The sequence below is a fragment of the Crocodylus porosus genome, unplaced genomic scaffold (assembly GCF_001723895.1).
Source record: "Crocodylus porosus isolate Cpor-Errol unplaced genomic scaffold, CroPor_comp1, whole genome shotgun sequence".
Classification (NCBI taxonomy): domain Eukaryota; kingdom Metazoa; phylum Chordata; order Crocodylia; family Crocodylidae; genus Crocodylus; species Crocodylus porosus.
This window is the reverse complement of record NW_017728943.1, coordinates 72,696,229-72,715,070: the sequence shown is the minus strand read 5'-3', so window position 1 is coordinate 72,715,070 and position 18,842 is coordinate 72,696,229. Positions and strand designations below refer to the sequence as shown.

The window sequence follows — 18,842 nt, the reverse complement described above, 5'->3', positions numbered from 1 at the left end:
TTCAGGCTGGACATAAGGAAGAATTTCTTTACTGTCCGAGCCCCCAAGGTCTGGAACAGTCTGCCAGCAGAGGTGGTTTAAGCACCTACATTGAGCACCTTCAAGAGTAAATTGGATGCTTATCTTGCTGAGATCCTACGACCCCAGCTGACTTCCTGCTCTTTGGGCAGGAGGCTGGACTCGATGATCTCCCAAGGTCCCTTCCAGCCCTAATGTCTATGAAATCTATGAAAAGTAACATTATAGTGCGTACATAGGAGGTCTGATCTTTGTGCACAGTTAGTTAAACTTAGGATTCCACTGGGACAAAATATACTACAAAAACATAATAAACTGCTCCATTTAGCAACCACTGAAATGCAACCACTACTAAGCAGAAATATGGATGCAAGATTTTGATTCCCTAAGGTCCATTTATGATTGATGTACACCTGAAACAATGTAAATGAAAACAAAAGCTCAAAAGGGGGGTTGGAAATCAGTAGATATCTTTCTGAAGGTCAACAAAAGAGGCATTCACCCAACATTTGTCTCTCAAAGGTGTGTACAGATTCATAACTGAGTGCTTGTAAGTGATGGATGGAACAGGCAACAATAAAACCCACAGTACTATTCATTTTTTTATATACTGACCTTCATAAAAACATATTACAAGTGACTTAAGGTTTCACTGAGGCATTTTGCAAACAAAATGTATAACTATCTGGGTTAATAAGGGAGCCATTACAAATAGAAGGGCCACTGGTTTGCTGCAGCTGAATGATTTATTGTCTTCAGCAAAATTCCTTTAATATTTTCAGTGTCTTTAGTTTGAGTTCCTAAAACTCCCATGCAAATTTTGCCTTAAATTTTTCCACTGAGCTGCTGCTTTTTGATAAATAAGTACTTGTAGAATGGAATGCATAAAAAGAACATCTAATACTGAAAAACAGGGATTCTAAATGTACAGGCAGTCATGCATGAGCCATTTAAACTATCACGAGTTAAAGGCTATGCTAGATTTCACAGAAAAGTTTATTTTTCACTGCTTTTGAAATAAGGTATCAGAAATGCCCTCTAAATGGTCTCCAAGCCATTAATATACAAGCAAACACACGCATTTTGGTAGATTTGCTAACTGACAATTAATCGAGTGTCACTGAAGAAAATGAGTTTTCCCATTGATTTGAATGGATCTAGGATTTCACCCAGTGACTCTATAGGCTGATATATGCTTACTCTAATATGGATGAATCTTCCACCCTTAACCTGCTCCTGTACAACATGGATCAACTTTCTTGTTTCTAATGCTAACATACAATGAACACACATGATAAGGCACCCCACACATTGTAGGAAATATGTCAAGATAGTTCAGGGGGATAAATAAAATAGTTTCCTGTGTCTACACTGTAAGTACAATTGTGCTTTTGTTAGCAGTTCACAGTATTCTCCTATGACCAGTTACAACAGCCATGGTTGGGATATGATGACAAAGCAGTTTCTATCACAATCACTGGGTCAACTGAGTTAGTGCAGTCAATGTTTACCGTGCTGCTAGACTTTTATCAGTACATTCTGGGAAAAATGTGAGCAGCTCCAAATTCTCTCTCAGAAAGAAACAGAATGTCCTTAAGAAAGCTCACACCAAGCAATAGCCATAGCATGTGTAAAAATGCACTCTGGGCTGTCCTACATCATATAAATTAGGGAGAAAGGAGGACCATTACATTCAAAACCAGCCAATACTACAACATAATGGCAGTATGGCATAAGTGACATCATCTGCTATGTTAGGCCCTAGGCAGGAACGGCACAATTGGCTGCCCTGATTGCAAACTGTATTAACCAACCATGCCCTGCCTGGACAGTCATTGAAGCCTGTGTTTTGAACTATCTATACTCATAAATAAAGACATATAAAGCACGTACAGATCTTTATGCTCATAAACAGAAATTTAGTCATCCATTCATATAATATTATTCTGAGGGTTTGGTCCAAAGCCACCTAAGAACAAGGTAAAAGAACAAGGATATCCTGCCTTAATAGGGAGGCTTAATATAGGGCTACAAATAACACCTGCCCAAAAGGTCTTTGCATTGCTTTGTCCCAAATGCACACTCAAAACAGTATGTATGTCCCTAGGTCTCAGATGCATCCACTTGGTGCCCGTCCCTGTTCCCAATGTTACCCTGCACTCTTCAATAAAAGAGACAGAGTAGCCAGGGATTCTGGACTTTCCGCTACCTCTCACAAAAAATTTGCTTAGCACTTAACTCCCCATCCATGCTGGAGCATGGTAATAACCTTGTGTTCTCAGATGTGCACCATACATGGACTAGCAGAAGCGTTTTCTCTCCTTTTTTAAATGTATTCTCTCTGGAGTGTAAATGGCTGCAGGTCACAAAGCTCAGCAGTTTACCTGAAATGAATGATAGTCAACTGACTCTAGCTTTCACTAGTGGAGGACCTCTCTCCTCTTCAGCAAACATTCTGATGACCAGGTACTGGCAAGTCTTCAGCCATTACTAGCAAAGAGGCAGCACTTACATGATTTTGGCATGAGCTTTGGTGCTGGTAACCAATGTACAGTAGAGTTCATTTTCATAATGAGGTATGTCATCACAGTAGACAGCCTCCCCACATGCCTGTTTGGCCGCTGAAAGGTGCATCAGAGGTCGGCCCACTGTATCTTCCACAGCTTGTCCTGGAGGCACTTCCTGCAGCAAAATACATAGCTATGTAGTGCTGTTCCTATCTTAGGGTATTCCAATGATACGGCTGAGGAAGCCTGATGGGCAAGGGGCAGCATGTGTTATAGTGAAGAAGGAAATAGGAAGAAGTACACGTGCGGGAGGGCAAAATGAATAAGAGTGAGCAACTGTGAATGTGGAGTGGAAGGAGGCTGTAGAGAAGCCATTCATAAACTAAGGGTTATGTTCCCACTTGAGGTTGCAGCACTTACAGATGGAGTAAGGAGCCCTACAGAAATTCTATTGGAAAAACTCGGTTCAATCCAGAACTGGCATCACAAGCTGACCAGAAATGCAGACATGGATCCTGAAGTGGGCCTGTGCACCTAGAAAGATTTGCTGGGAGAGGGGTGAGGAAAGGGTCTGAAGTTGCTTTCAAGTGACTCAGCAGCTTGAAGGGAAACTACAAATCTAGAAAACTTTTCCCTGATCATAGTGGAGAAGTAATATGAACAGGCAAGGAGATTATGTGGTGGATATGCAATGAGAGAGCTAGAAGGGAGGCTAGCCAAAAGGTAGGGCAAGCAGGAAGACAGCTTTAAATTGAACTTGGAACTGGATGGGAAGCCACTGAATGTGATATAAATAGCAGAAACCATAGTCCTGAAAGGAGAGAGTAATCCAATCTGACTACAACCTTCAGGGAACTATATACTCCAAGAGTAAGATTTAGGGGAAACTATGGGAGAAAATAGCGAAGTACTCAAACGAGGAAGTGATAGAAGCCTGAATAAAGACCTCAACAGTAGCAGTATTCAAGCAAGCCCAAATACTGGCCATGTTCACAGTATAAATAAGAGAATAAAGGGAGTTTAGAAATACAGATGAGTCCAAGCCTGGACTATATGAATAGTGCTACTCACTTGGAAAAGCTGGACGTTGGCAATGGGATCTTTGTGAAACAGCTCAGTGGCACTCAGGTAACTGGAGGGAAGCATCTCGCTCAAGTTATTCTGCCAAAGATATATTAAAAACATGACAATTTATTCTATATGTTTTTTCTCCCCCTTTTCAGCCATCCTAGACTACAATACAGCCATCCTATAATACTTTCTTCATCATTTTAACATTAGACTGTACATTTTTATGTCTAACGATTCATGTATCTGTAACCCATAAAGTCAGTTCTATTCCATGTCCCCTTTTTGAGATTTGTCTATATAAAAGGTGAAAAAAAGCTTCTGCTTTAGCCTGACAGATGTTCATGCTCTTAATATAGAAAGGCCAGTCTTCAGTTCTTTTTTGTACAATATAAAAGGCAAACAATCCCACAGGCGTCTGTGAACAGGAAAGGCAATAGTCCTGGTAAAAGTATGAAGAGTACATGGAAGGAGCAGAAAGTGGGAGCTTCCCTTGCTAGCTCCATTTGCCACAGAGCAGAATCCATTGGAGGAGGGGTGGGTGGGCGGGCCAGCACTGATTTAGTGATCCTGCTGAGCAGAAGGACCAGGGCAGCTGTGGGAGCTCGTACAGTGCAGAAGAGGCTGGGAGAACAGTTTCTTTTCACATCCCACACAGACTGTTTACTGGGAACAGCCTTTGCCTCTATGTGCTAAGAGCCTTCCAACTGTCTGTACTCAGCAGCACGGCTTAATTTTTTATTTAACTCTCTCTCCTCCAACCCACAACAAGAAGAGAGCAATACTCACATTGCCATTGAGCTGCTGGCTTAATTTCTGAAGCACAGTCAGGTAAAACTTAAAGAAGAAACTGAGCGTGAGTATGCGTCGGAAATCCACCATCCCACCTGGGGCTGAAGGAGACAGGTTCATCTCATCTGCCAGCAAATGGCAGGCCTCCTGCATCAGTCTTTCATTCCAGTCTCTGTCAAGGAACAAATAATAATACTATAATATGAGGCCCTAATTCCTCCTCCCAACATCTAAGTATGACATCTTAATAAACAACAACAAATGTCTGTCTCCTCATTCATCCTCTACTCAAGCAGAAATCATAAGGAAGTTAACAGGAGTCATACAAAAGCAAAGAGTAAAAGGCTATTGTACTTTGCAGTACTCCAAAGATGCATAATTCAGATCATTCCACCTCAGTACCTATTCTGCCTCTGCTCTCCAAAAACACCAATCTGATAGCTCAGATCTAGTAAAAAATGCTTTTCCATAATGTTTTTCACATTGGAAGAATCCTGCTTTGATCATACTGAAATGTTTTGTGGATATGTATCCATTGAATTGCAGTTTTCCATAATAAATTACCAAAGCATTTCTTTGACTTCATCTTTTTGGCATATATGTTATAGGGGGTGACATATTGTCTGATGTGTTATGTGATGTGGTGGTATGTTCTAAGTCCCAGTGCCTACAATGTGCTATAATATTCCAAGATTTCCACTTTTCACTCTAATCCAGGATGAAGCAGAAATCTGAACTCCAGGAATCTCCCGTAAGATGAAAGTTCTAGGTTTGATCCTCTAATAATCAGGGTACTCAAACTGGACAAGCCCTGAAATGTGGTTCATATGTGATTACAGTTCATAAAGGACAGCCTCCTTTCTCAAACCTTTGAGGTTGCCCTAATCCCCTGAAAAAATCACTGGAAATGGTGTGAGGCTCCAAAGAGGTTTGGAAATGGTGTGAGGCTACACAGATCTATGATAGATATGCAGGCATAATGATGCCAAGGTATATATCCACACTTCTCATTCTTCTGTTTCTTGTCTTTGACTGTCTGTAATAGACACCATATATGAGGGTTCAGAATATTGAAGGTAACACTATAAAAATAACCTTTAAAAATGAGCACTTCTGTACCTACACAGGTAATGAATCAGCAGGGATCCGTGTTTTCTGTTTGCCATGGAAAAACACAGTAAAACCAGTATTTTTTCATTTTAAGGAGAAAAACACATATTTTCTTCTTTAAAAGAGAAAATGTGGCAAGTGGTGGGTTTCCCCTTGCAGACTGGCAGTGTTACAGCCTGCAAGGGGCTGCGGGGCACGAGAGAAGGGAGATCAGGCAGCAGGCAGCATGTGCATGTGTGAACATATACATGTCTGTGGCTGCCAGGCAGCCTGGAGAGCAGCTCCCATGGGTAAGTCTGGCAGGTGAGGGGAGGATGGGACCTCCATAGTGAGGGAGGGAGGGAATTGGGTAGGACTGGGGGTGCTGCTGCTGCCCAGCCTAGACAGTGTGTAGGGCCCAAGGCCAGAAGGCATGGCTGCACGGCCTGGGCTGGGAGAGGGACTGAGGCATGGATGGCTTGTCCAGGGGTAGTTGAGGGGGCTGGCTCCTTGCTGCTATACACACTCTTGGGAAGGACGTGAGGGGAACGTGCCCCCCTGATTTGTGAATGGGGTGGGTGCAGGCTGCCCACTGTGAGCTCAGGCTCCCTGCCCTGCTGCCCTCCATCCAGGGCCTCTGTAGCCCAGCAGGCAGGACCCAGTGTGGTAGGGAAGGGCAGGCCTGGGTGGGGAAACTTAAAGCCGCCACCACAAACCCCACACCATCATGGCAAGGTGGCCCCTGCCCACCCAGCAGCAGCAGGAGGCACAACTCTGCACCATCAGCCCTGCTGCTGCTGGACAGGCAGGAGGTGCTTTACCATGGTGGTGCTTGGCTCGCAACAGCAGCACTGAGCTTACCCATCCTGCTCTGCCCTGCCACACCAGGTCTCACTCACTGGGCCACAGAGGAAGGGCCCCAGGGGAAGGGCCTGCCCCTTGACCCCATAGGCTCTGCTCCAGCCATGCCACTCATGGAGAAGGGGGAGGGGGAGCCAGGCTCCACAGTGCTCCACCACAACAGCCACTGCCTCCCACAGGCAGCAGCTGGGGCTCGGGTGCTGCTGCAGGGGGCTGCAGACCAGTGTCCCTGGCCCCATAGCTCTGGCAGCTGGGACCCTCTCTGGCAGGGTGGGGGGGAGAGGGCTGTGGGTGGGAACTGAGGGGCACCAGCAGGGGTAGGGTGCTGTAGGTGGGGAATGAAAGAATTTGGGGTTTCTCATCAGAGAATTTGCAATGTTTTAAAATCAGAGAATTTATGATTTTTTAACAGAGAAAACCAGGATCCCTGATGATCAGATACAGCCCTGAACGGCTAGGATGGATTCATCAAGAGCAAGTCATGCCTAACCAATTTGATTTCCTTCTATGGCAAGGTGACAGGCTGAGTAGATAGGGGAAGAGAAGTGGGGAAGAGAAATGGGGGTGGGGAGAAATGGATGTGATATACTTTCACTTTAGCAAAGCCTCTGTCACTGTCTCTCTCAACGTTCTCATTAACAAGCTAAAGAACTGCAGATTAGATGGAAGTATTATAAGGTGGATTCATAACTGGCTGGATCATTGTGCTCAATGAACAGTCATCAATGGCTCAATGTCTACTTGGGAGGAGGTATTGAGTGGAGTTTCCTAGGGGTCTGTCCTGCTTTCCTGGGCCTGCAGGATGGGATTGAGTGCATATTTAGAAAATATGTAAATGACATCAAGTTGGGTAGAGTTGCAGACACTCTAGACCATGGGCAACTGGTTCCTCCTGAGTCTGGGAGGGCACCAGTGGGACACGACTAGGGGGGGTGTTCCCCCAGCAGCTAGCTGGTGACTAGGGGGGAGGGGCCAGTGGCTGCTCGCTGAGCATGGCGGTGGCACGGCAGTGGCAGAAGTGCTGGCACTTCCGCATGTGGCACAGAGCTGGTGGAAGTCCCAGCACTTCCGCATACAGCATGGCGGCGGTGAAAGTGCTGGCACTTCTGCCGCTGCTGCGACATCAATGGATCCAATTTCCTGGGGGAGGGGGCACTACCACTTTTCATGCCCCCTACCAGCTGGAGCGCTCTGTCAAGGGGGCACCAGCACTGTCATGGGGGGCACATCCCCTCCACCAGCGTCCCCCTTATGCATTGCCTATGCTTTGGACAGCAGGACCAGAATTCAGAACGACTTCAACAAACTGAGGAAATGGTCCAAAATCAATCAGATGAGATTCAACAGGGACAAGGGCAACTGAATTTAGGATGGAAAACTTGCTTGCACAAATACACACTGGAGAAGGCTTGGCTGGAACATGGTACTGCAGGAAAGGACCTGGGGGTTATGGTGGACCATAAGTTAAATACAAGCTAACAGTGTGCCCTTGTTGCAAAAAGGACCCATAGCATAATAGGCTCTATTAAAAAAAGCATCACTTGCAAATCAAGGAAAGTGATTCCTCACTGTACTCCTGATGAGGCCTCATCAGTGCAAATACTGGGTCCAGTTCTGGACTCCTCACTCAAAAAAGACAAGGGCAAATTAGAAAGAGTCCAACAGAGAGAAAAATTGTTAGAGGCATGGTAACATGATTTATGAGGACAGACTGAAAGAACTAGAATTATATTGTTTGGAGAAGAGAAGACTGCCTACTGTCTGCGGGCAGTCACCGACCGCCAGTTGGCGTTTGCCACCCCTCTGCCCCCACCACGGCTGCAGCCGCCTGCAGTCGGTCCCTGCTCACCGCTGCCACCACCTGTGGGCAGTCGCCGTGCCCCTATGCAGCCTCAGGAGGCACAAGGTATTCATGATCCTCAAATACCTGAAGGGTGGTTATATTAAGGATGGAGAAGTTTATTCTATGTGGCCACAGGGGACAGGACAATAAGCAATTACCTTATATGGAAGTAACAACAATGTAGGTTGGATATTAGGAAGAATTTTCTAATTATGGTGTTGGCCAAACATTGGAAAAAATCAACCCAGACTGGCTGTGGAATTCCACCCTTGGAATTTTTTTAAGACTAGGTTAGACAAATACTTGGCTGGAATAGTCATTGGGCCTCCCACTACAGAAAGGATATGGACAAACTGGAGAGAGTCCAGCAGAGGGCAACAAAAATGGTGGGGAGGCTGGGGGACATGACTGATGAGGAAAGACTTAGGGAACTAGGCTTATTTAGTCTAGAAAAGAGGAGACTGAGAGGAGACTTAACAGCAGCCTTCAACTACCTAAAGGGAGGTTTGAAAAAGGATGGAGCTTGACTATTCTCAATGGCAAGGAGCAATAGTCTCAAGTTTCAGCAAGGAAAGCTTAGGTTAGATTTTAAGAAAAATTTTCTCACTAGGAGGGTAGTAAAACACTGGAACAGGTTTCCCAGAGGTGGTGGAAGCTCCATCCCTGGAGGCTTTCAAAACCCATCTGAACAAAGCCTTGGGGATTTAGTTGAGAATGATCTAGTTGAGGATGGTCTTGCTTAGAGCAGGTAGTTGGAAAAGATCAGCATTTCTCAACTGGTGGGTCACAACCCAAAAGTGGGTCATAAGTATATCTGAAAGGGTCACTTGCAGGTCCCCAGAAAAACCCATGAAAGCAGGGTTTCCCCTTGCAGGCTGGCAGCAATCTGGCCTGCAAGCAGCTGCCTGGTTGGAATGATTGGAGGCAGTGGGCACACGTGTGTCTGCACATGTAGACACATGTGGCCAGCATAGAGTGAGGCCAGGTCACGGGAGCAGCCCCAGCCATTGGACACAGGTAAGTATGGGGAGTAGGGGATGGAAGTCCAAGGGACTGTCTGGGTAGCTGGGGATATGTGTGTGTGTCTGCCTCCTCGCCTGCCTGCCTGCCTGCCTGCAGTGAGGGAAGGAGGCAGAGACGGTCCTTTGCAGCAGGGTGCTGTATGCCTGGTCCGGCAGCACAAGCCAGTGCTCATACACACAGGGGCCCACATTTGCTGCTCACACTCTGGCCCAAGTGGGACAGAGGCAGCTAGGGGCCCCCTCCAGCCAGGCTGGGAGGGGCAGGGGGCTGCAGATCAGGAGTGAGAGGCACCAGCAGGGCCCAAAGGGGCAGGGCACTGTGGGTCGGGTGCTGGCAGGGCCAGGGGTGAGTGGGTCAGGACAAGCCATCAATCTTGGCAAATGGGTCCTGGTACAAAAAAGTTTGAGAACCACTGCACTAGATGACCTCCTTGAGGTCCCATCCATCCTTAATTTTCTATGATTCTGTACTCAGGGATGATCCTGCCTTGAACAACTGGTTGCACTAGATGGCCTCCTGAGTCCTCTTTCAACCATATTATTCTATGATTCCATGGTGATTCTCCTACCTTCCAATGAGTTTCTGGCAAGTTTTTACTGCCAGTACAGTTGTGGGAGCCATTCCTCCATAGCTCAGTTTAATCTTTTGCACTCGGTGGCTGTCCTCTTGAAACAGGACTCTCATTCCGCAGGTCACTATAGCAATGTCATCCTCACGCCGGGAAGCCTGCTTGAAGGCTGAGAAATATTCACCCTAGGGGAAAGAAAAAGAATTTATTCACCACCTGTGTCAAAAGTAAGGATAGGAGAATGTGGACAGCATGCTAATCTCTCTCTGTGGATGGCATATCCAAGAGAAGCCCAACTAAAGATGTTGCTTTGCATTATGAAGGACAGATCATTTGCTCTGACAAAACCAATTTTCACATGATTCACGTGCGTGCTAGACGGGCTAAGAAAAATTCAGGCCTCTAGGTGATGTGATAAAGCCACTTATGAATCCTCAGAAATTTGAAAAATGCACTCCCTTAAAAATATCCTGATTCTCTCTAGAAATATTCTGACTGCCAAAATATTCTGTTTCTGACTTCTTTTTCTCTAGCTTTGGAAAAGAAATGAATGACTAAGGACTTCACTCAACCATTCCAGTTCATTTCTCACATGGATTAGACACAGTCCTAATCAGGACAACCCGAATCCAAGCAATCCAAAATTTGCAAAATCTTGGAAATCTGAATTTATACAGAACTGAATGCCACAAACAGACAAGACTAAAACCCTGGATCCAAACTCTCCTTATTTCTAAATGGACCCTAAAGTTTGTTTTCAAGGGCTTCATCAATCTATTTCAGTGATGCCCATCCTTTTTTGCCTCACAGGCCTGAGGTGTGATGCTAGATCAGTTCATGGGCTGGACTTGGTCCATGGACCCACCTTAGCATAAAGTGCAGGCCCAGCTGGGGCCTGATCCAGCTGTGTAGGGTCAGGGCCCTATGCAGCCACATGCGACCAGCATCAGTGGAGGCTGATCCCTTTGCACAGGGCTAGCTCAGCCAGGGCCAATGTAGCTGCCTCAGGGCTCAGAAATTTGGTGGCAGGAGAGTGATGGCAGTGTTAATTATTGCCACTTCCCCACTGCCAAATTTAGAGGCCTGTCAGGAGCCCGGTGGGCCAGACAGCATGGCTCTCTGGGCAGGATTTGGCCCACAAACTGGGCATTGAGCACCCCTGATCTAGTTCATATGTTTCCAACAGTATAGCTTAGCCGTATACCCTTCTCCTTGTTCAAAAAAATGCAGAAGCAGTTCTCTTCAGCCAATCCCACCACCCAGAATGGAGTTCCTGCATGTCTCCATCTCCACCTTATTTCAGAAACGCATTGCTTCTTCTCTTGCATCTACTTCTTAAGTTCTGTGTTTTCCTCACAAGTATCTCCTTAAAGCAGGGGTGTCAAACATAGGGCCTGCAGGCTGGATCCAGCCTGCACAGCTCCATAATCCGGCCCCTGGTGCTGCCCCATTTGTTGTGCTGGATTATATCTGCACACAGTGCCTGGGACACGCACTGCCTGCAGCACTTGGGCCTGTCCCAGACTTAAGTGGGTGCCAGGGGCAGTAGAGCCAGCATCCCAGACTGGCTTGGCTGGGTATCAACAGTGCCAGATGAAGCATGCAGGTGGAGGGGGTCCATAGGTCTGATCTGGGTTGTGGACTGGCCCTGCACCTTTCATCTGGCCTGCAGGGCCCAATGCTTGGCTTAAAGCTTCTTCTCTAGGGGTCAACTTTGCAACTGAGCTCCATAAATGAATTTATGAAAAGTACTGACAGAGAAAAGACCAGCAGGAATATGCCTGGTGTGGGGGACTTTGCCTTGCACTTACTAAAACACAGTATGGCCTTGTGTTCCCTGGTGCATGCTCCATACACGGACTTGCACAAACTATTTCATTTTCTTCAGAGCACAAACAGCTAAAATTACAAAGCTCAGTAATTCACTTGCAACAAATGATGCTTAATAGTCTACAATTATGCCGGTTTAAACCAGCTCTTGGTTCACAGTAAAACCGGTTCCTCTCTTCTGTTGCTTCAGGCTATAAGAGTTTGAAGTTACTGGCATTTTGCAGCAGGAAAATATCAGTGTGTCTTCCTTCTTGGTAGTCTGCTGTAAAGGGTTTACAGAAAGATCTGTTCAATTAATCTTCCCCAATCAAAATCAGCATTTATTCCTTTATCCTCTATTGTTAGTGAATTCAGTTTCTTGGGGGTTGGAAGGGCTGTTTTGTGCACTGCCAACACAATATGCAACTAAAACACACATTTCATCTCCTGGATGCATCTTTCTGCTCCTGACCTAATTCATGGGCAGCCAGCAGATACCATGACAGTAGCCTGTATCAGCCCTTTGTGGAAAAGGGCATCTGCTTCTGCTGCTTTGCTTTTTAAGCCAATTAACTATCAAAGAGGAAGAAATGCTGACTCCCCCTTCACCTCTGCATTTCAGTGGAGCTCTCCAGGAAAGAGATTTCAGCAAAAGGGTGATACTTGGCAGTACTCCTGCAGACTCCCTATCTGAGGTTCTGTTTTCAGGGTCAAAAAGGTGCATTAGTTAACTTGCTGAAAATCTTACTGGAAACAAATCTTGTTGGCCTAATAAAAGATATCATCTCTACTATGAGTCCTGATTGCCTATTGGAAACAAGACACCCGTGATATTTACCCTGCAATAGCAAGGTGAAATCAACCCTACAGTGCCTGCCAATGGCTGAGATAACCTAGTTTGTCTAAACTACAGTGTTCTTACCAGGGCTTTATACAGGTAATGCATGCCAGTTAGCTCACAGTAAACATGCAGCTTTTGTATTGAAGACATTGTGAGAAAGAGTTTCCCTGTTAGTGGCAGAGGTTACGAATACAAATCTGCAAATCTAGCATTGTCTTCCATTGTCACCCGCATGGGCCTTGCAGTAGCAGCCCCAATTTATGTCGTATTAAAAAACTTTACCACAGTCAGTGTTCAGGACTGTAAGTAGCAAATATAGTGCCCTGGGCAGAGATGACAGAGAGCTGGGAAGATGGAGGGAGGCATCAAGGACAAGAGAGCAGGAGAGTGGTGTGGAGTGGGGGAAGTCATATGGGACCCTCAAACATCCAAGCTTCTACTGCTTTGCCCACACATTGGTGGCTGCTGCTGCCAACAGATAAATGGGCTCCTGGGAACCGCCAGTCTGGCAGTCCTCTAATCAGTGCCCATGCCTATTCCCTCACACCTAGTTATACTGCTGGGAAAACCTTTTCTTTATGACTGAATTCATCAATATAAAAGATGAAGGCCAGTGGAAATGTCCCATAATCAGCGTGAATTTTTATAGATTCCTCAGAAGAAGAAGGGATGTTGTCTAGAAAAGTCACATTATACAGTAGAAGCTAAAAATTATCTTGTCTTCTGGGAACTTTTTACAGAGCTGTTCATCTACCTTTATCACAGCTCAAAACTCCATGCAACTTTAATAAAATGCATCGTATCTAGTTTTCTAAAACGCTATTCTAAAGTTTCCAATTCTAAACACTGCTATGCTGCACCACTATAACTACTTCTGACCAGTATCGAGCCTTTCATCCCTGAAGTGCAAACTAGACAGAAGGACCAGCTCATTCAATACTGAAATACTGTTTTCACAGAGTAAAACTCACCTGCTGTTTCACAAACTACAGTAACAGTAAACTACAGTGAAAACTCCTGAACATTTGGGGATTTGGGGTCTGACTCTTCCCTTTGGCACATCAGCCTTCCTTTGGTGCAATGCCATGAAAACTACTGAATCCTACAAATATAAAACTCGACATAATGGCAACTCAGGTCATTCATACTGGTGCCACAATAAACCTGTAGTGTCTTCCACTTGCTGTACCAACTGCTAAGAGGCCATATTCCATAATTATCCTCCTTCACATTCAGGTTCCCACTGAAGAACATTAGTCTTGCTTGGCTGATGCCCATGAGTCAAAGACAAATCAAAAGCTCATGACCTAAAGTTCAAAAGTTGATCTGGTTTTACAAATCAGTGGTCTGGTTTGACCTACAAGTCATGTGGCAGTTTACTTGCTGATGATACATCGTAATCACTTTGCACAATATGCCAAAGCACAAGCTCCCTTAACATAATCATATGCATGGTGACAGATAGAGCTGTCCATTGATTCCGGCAACGGTTCAAAAGAAAAACATAACAAATAAAATGCCCCATTTCCCTTAATAGTCTGGAATACAGATCTATGAGTTGAACTGCAGAATAATCATAACCTGACAAAAGGTTTATTGGTTTAATGTACCGGACCTTCAAACTGTAATAGCTAGAACACTTTTCATCTATAAAAAGATTGCATCATTGTACCAGTCATGCTTCCCTCTTACCTCTACCATGATCAAATCACATCACTTTTAGTTACCAGTATATTTTTAAATGTCTCAATAAGCACAAAAGAAGCTAAATCAAGGCTGAAGATGGCTGTTTAATTCAGAAGCCTGATGATGGGGTAAGGAGACTTTTACCTTTTGGGCAGTGGTTCAAATCTGACTCAGGCCAGTACTGAACAGACCTGTCTATTGCTCAATCTGAAATTAGTTTTGTGGGCTCCATCCAGGTCCCATCAGAGTAAAGTCCACACCATACAAAACAAAACAAAGTAAAAAAAAACCCACTATCAGAACCAGATTCCATTTTTTCGGTCTCAAGAAACAAGCCAAAGACTGGATGGATACGAAGACCATACTACTTCCTTATCCCTACAGACCTCATCCTATTCCCTTCTGAGGTCACAGTCAAGAAGCATAAGAACTGGTGCAGATTGTACTGTTACCAGGGTACACAGTACCTGTTCCAGGGTAAGGGAACTTCAGTCTTCAGGAGTGGTAAGCTAGCACCTTTCTCAGGATATTAATTAATTCAGAAGCACCAGCATGAAAATTTCTGCTGTCCTGATTATCCCCTGTACTAATTAACAGCTGCCTTGGCAGTCTTCTCATTATCATAGGCATTTCTCCTTAATTTTGCTTTCCTTTCTCTGTCCTATGCTCATCATAAATACATAAATCACTCATACCTTTTCTAGCAAAGAAATCCAGGCTCTGATTAACTAATTAACTGACCCATGCCCTGATACCTTTTCTTCTGGGGTTGTCAATCTGCTCCATAGGGCATAAGCAGTCCAAAATGAGCTTTGATTCTGTGGTGGGGAACTAGCAGAAGAGTATATCCAACTGGCTGGTTTTACTAGATGAGCACCCTGCCTACTACCTTAGCCAAAATTCAAATCAGTAACTTGTGATCTGGACTTAGACAGATGTTCTGTCAAGTTAACCATGGGGCAGGGAAACCCTTCTGGATGATCCAGTTAGGGCTTGCTTAGCCTGCCTCTACTGGAATACAACCTTCAAGGAGAGGTGAGTTACACTACTCAGTTCTACCCAGCCATTAGACTAATCCCAGCAGCTCACCTTCCTGCTGTAGGGTATCTCAACTGACAACAGTATCTCCTCAGGTTTTAGCATTGTCTTTCTGTAGCCAGTAAAGAACTTTTCATCCATTGTTGCAATCCTCTTGCCCTCTGGAGAACAAAAAGTAGTAAAAGAAACAATGGGGTGAGGGAGTCTGTTATCACGCTCCAGCTTCATCTAGATAAAAACTCATCGTCAGGCACGTAAAAAAGATTTTGCAGTTACATAAGACAAATTTGAACTGATGTTAGTTATTTTCCCTCTGATATTTTATCTTTTGCCAGAACCTGAAGTTCTTTCTCAATACTAATTCAGTCCTAAAACAGGCATAACTTTTCATTGATTTCATCTAGACTTTTACAAGCACACAGACTGAGTTAACAGAAAGGGAAGACTGGGATGTATCATAATGATCCCAATTCATTCCAAAATTTGAGTGCTTCCATCATTCCAAAGTGCTTTTGTCACCAGTTACAAGCAAACCTGGCAAGTCAGCCCTTTCCTAATTATCTAAAGCAGTGGCACTCAACTGTCTGGCCCAATGAACCAGATAAGCGACAGGCCAGTTGATAGGCAGATCCGATCCAGAGCTACCCCCGCATGCTAGGATGTGACACTGAGGCCCTGCATAGCTCCCCACAACTTGTCACAGACAGTACTATCCTACAGCAGAGTTAATGAATTTACTGCATGCTAATACAAGCACATGTGTAGGAGGTGATAGCTGGGCTGAGTTCCCTTCCCCAGCCTGATACCAGCTTCTCTGCTCTGTTCCCTTCCCCTGCCAGATTGAAACAGCGAAACCATTTTGATGAGTCGAAACAGAACAGTGTTTTCAAATCAAAATAAAACTTGAAACAAAAAAACTGTTCCATTGAAATGGATGCCAAAGCAAAACACTGCTCTTTCACACAGCCCTAGCTATGACTACCCTAGGGATATATCTACATGGCCCAACGTAATGCCATGGTGAATAACTAACTCTGAATGAGGGACTTTGTCAGGGCTTATTTAGCCTGTTTCCTAATAATCTAGGCAGCTTCCAATAGCCAAGCCATCACATTTAGAGTTGGCTCAGGCATCCCTGCATAGCAAACACTACGTTGTCTTGTACAGACATGTCCTATATCCCTCATTGCCAGTTAGAACATTAAGTAACTTACCTGTTGATGCCAAAGTCAGTTGGGTCTCACTTGCCATAAATACAGGGTTTAGGTCAGAAATTGGGCTGGCAGTCATTATATTCCCTCCGAGAGACTGGAGTCAAGTATATAAGATATACAAATTAGCAAACAGATGGAAGGTGAAGGTCTTGCTACTGTACTAACACTCACTAATCTATTGAGACTAACTGACCAACATGGCACAATCAAAAACAAGATCATTTTAATGTATTCCAACAGGCTACAAATACGTTATTATTTTAATGTTTTTGCATGGCCTGGATTTTTGCCCCATTGAGGGCTGTCTTCTGAACAAGCCTCTATTGCTTGCAGACCTAGGGACAACACTAAGGTTGTGAATTTATCTTAGATCATGTCCACACTAGGAATGCTTTGCTATCCCAGGCTACTCTCCTAACATTCAGTGTCCTACAGTTGACATAACTTATACCAGCAAAGCTGCATTTTAATCAGCACAGCTCATATCATACCATCACTCCTGCAGCAAAACAATCTATACCAATAACAGCACAGGCTTACAGGTATTACTGCATCTATGCTACAGGCTTATGCCAGTACAGTTAAGTCCATCTTTCTCACACCCCTGATTGACATAACTATGCCAATAAAAGTCTGAATGAACCCATGGCTCTTACTCTTTGCAGCTATGCCTCTTCCTTAAATGTATCCTAATAAAATGTCTCTTCATTGACAGGGTGCTCTACAGTTTTCCCAACTGTCCTAATAGCAGTCATAAATGCTTCAAATGAGTGATATTTTCCTCTCTGATTTCACAGATTCAGCATTAGGGACTGGAAGGGACCTCGTGAGATCACTGAGTCCAGCCCTCCTGCCAGAGGCCAGAAGTCTGCAGGGACCAAATGGCCCCAGCAAGATAAGCATCCAAATGCATTTTTGGATTCTAAGCTACCAGTTTCACGCATAGCCTGAAAGCAGTCTCATAAGGAGACACAATACATTGTAGCCTGGCTACCAGCTCCCATGGATCACCAGAGGTGTTTTATGGGGAAAAACCCACAAGAAAGGGACATGTCATCTTTCAAATATTCCTGTGTAAGGAGCACTAAGAACATGTAATATTAGAATAAGGGAGGTCAGTTACTCAGTCTGAGTTAAGCTGTCCCTGCCTCCAGCCTCCAGTATTAATTCACTTGTTTTCCTCAGTCACTTACTGCCACATTTCTGATCTGCAGCCCTGCAAACCATCGCAGTTGCTCTAGTACAGCCTTGAACACCTCTGTTTTGTAAGGAGATAGCTCAGCTACAGCTTTACTCAGCACCTTTTCCACCAGGCTCAGGGTGCAGGAAGCACCAAAGGCAATCCCTACAAGGGAAAACAAAAATCAATAGATGTCTTTCTTTTCCCCAAACCAAGGTATATCTTTTCCCTGAAGATAGCATTACAGCTGGGCATCTGCACACAAAGAAAAGTGTACATGCTGTTACATTTTGTCCCCATAAAAAAATTTATTGTCCAACTATAGCTCATTTTTTAATTTCACAAACTTCTCTTGACTATAGATACACACTAAACCAAACATTGCCCAGAAACAACAGGAGCATGCAAACCCACACCTACATACCAAACACACAGATTATAAACACCACTCTTAAATCGATGCTTACTGGGGCACTAGTTTTGCCTAAGCTTTGCTAATCATCTCAAGACGCTTTCATCTGCAAGTCATCAATTTCATAGAAAGCTTGTTTTCATTCAAAGAATGTCTGCTAGCTCATATATGAGACAAATTGGACAGGGTTGGGTTCCAGGTTCTGAATCACAAACTAACTAACATGCTTTACATTAACATGCAGTACATTTACAAGAACTGCGCTGCCAAACAAGGGGCAAAACCATGTTGCCCCTTGCAGAAACTCAAATCAAGACCTGAGGCATGGTGGTAAAGCAGTGCATATGGAAAGTTTGCCTTGTTTTTGCCTGGCAGATCAACAGAGAATTTAATTCACTTGGGCTGTTAATCCAATTCCTTTTATCAGCAGTAAGCAAACCATGTTTATAAAGGAAAAATTCTGGTCATGGGGATATTATCCTTATTAACCCATTAATTAATGTGTGTAACATCACACATCAAACTACCGTAACCTGTTTCACTCAGCAACAACTGGCCATAGCTTTTGCTGCTATATCTTCCCAAATCTTTACAATGCTCATGTGCTGATCAATCTTTATATTCCCTTTCCAGTAAAGGGAAGACCATCCAACTGATCATTTCAGGTGGCTATCAAAAGCCAAAGCTTTCTTGTTTATTTATGCAACTTCTTATATTGAAATAAAAAGGGAGGCGTACACACAATGGAAGGGAGGGGCCATCACCAGGGAGGACTATACTGCGGTTGCTCGGGGATGCAGGGGGGCAATCAGGAAGGCCAAGGCGGAGACGGAACTAGGACTAGCTTCCCGGATCAAGGACAACAAGAAGTCCTTTTTTAAATACATAGGGGG

At 44.5% G+C, this 18,842-nt stretch overlaps 1 protein-coding gene across 1 annotated transcript in view; it reads right to left on the bottom strand.

Moving 5' to 3' along the window:
• XDH (xanthine dehydrogenase) overlaps positions 1–18,842 on the bottom strand; it is a 73,599-nt gene that overhangs the window by 32,991 nt on the left and 21,766 nt on the right. The window contains exons 12-18 of the mRNA XM_019549570.1: positions 17,551–17,702; positions 16,358–16,451; positions 15,195–15,304; positions 9,770–9,954; positions 4,383–4,557; positions 3,597–3,686; positions 2,531–2,700 (exon numbers count right to left, since the gene is read on the bottom strand). Coding sequence (XP_019405115.1) covers positions 2,531–2,700; positions 3,597–3,686; positions 4,383–4,557; positions 9,770–9,954; positions 15,195–15,304; positions 16,358–16,451; positions 17,551–17,702 — 976 coding nt within the window. The remainder of the gene's footprint in view (positions 1–2,530; positions 2,701–3,596; positions 3,687–4,382; positions 4,558–9,769; positions 9,955–15,194; positions 15,305–16,357; positions 16,452–17,550; positions 17,703–18,842) is intronic.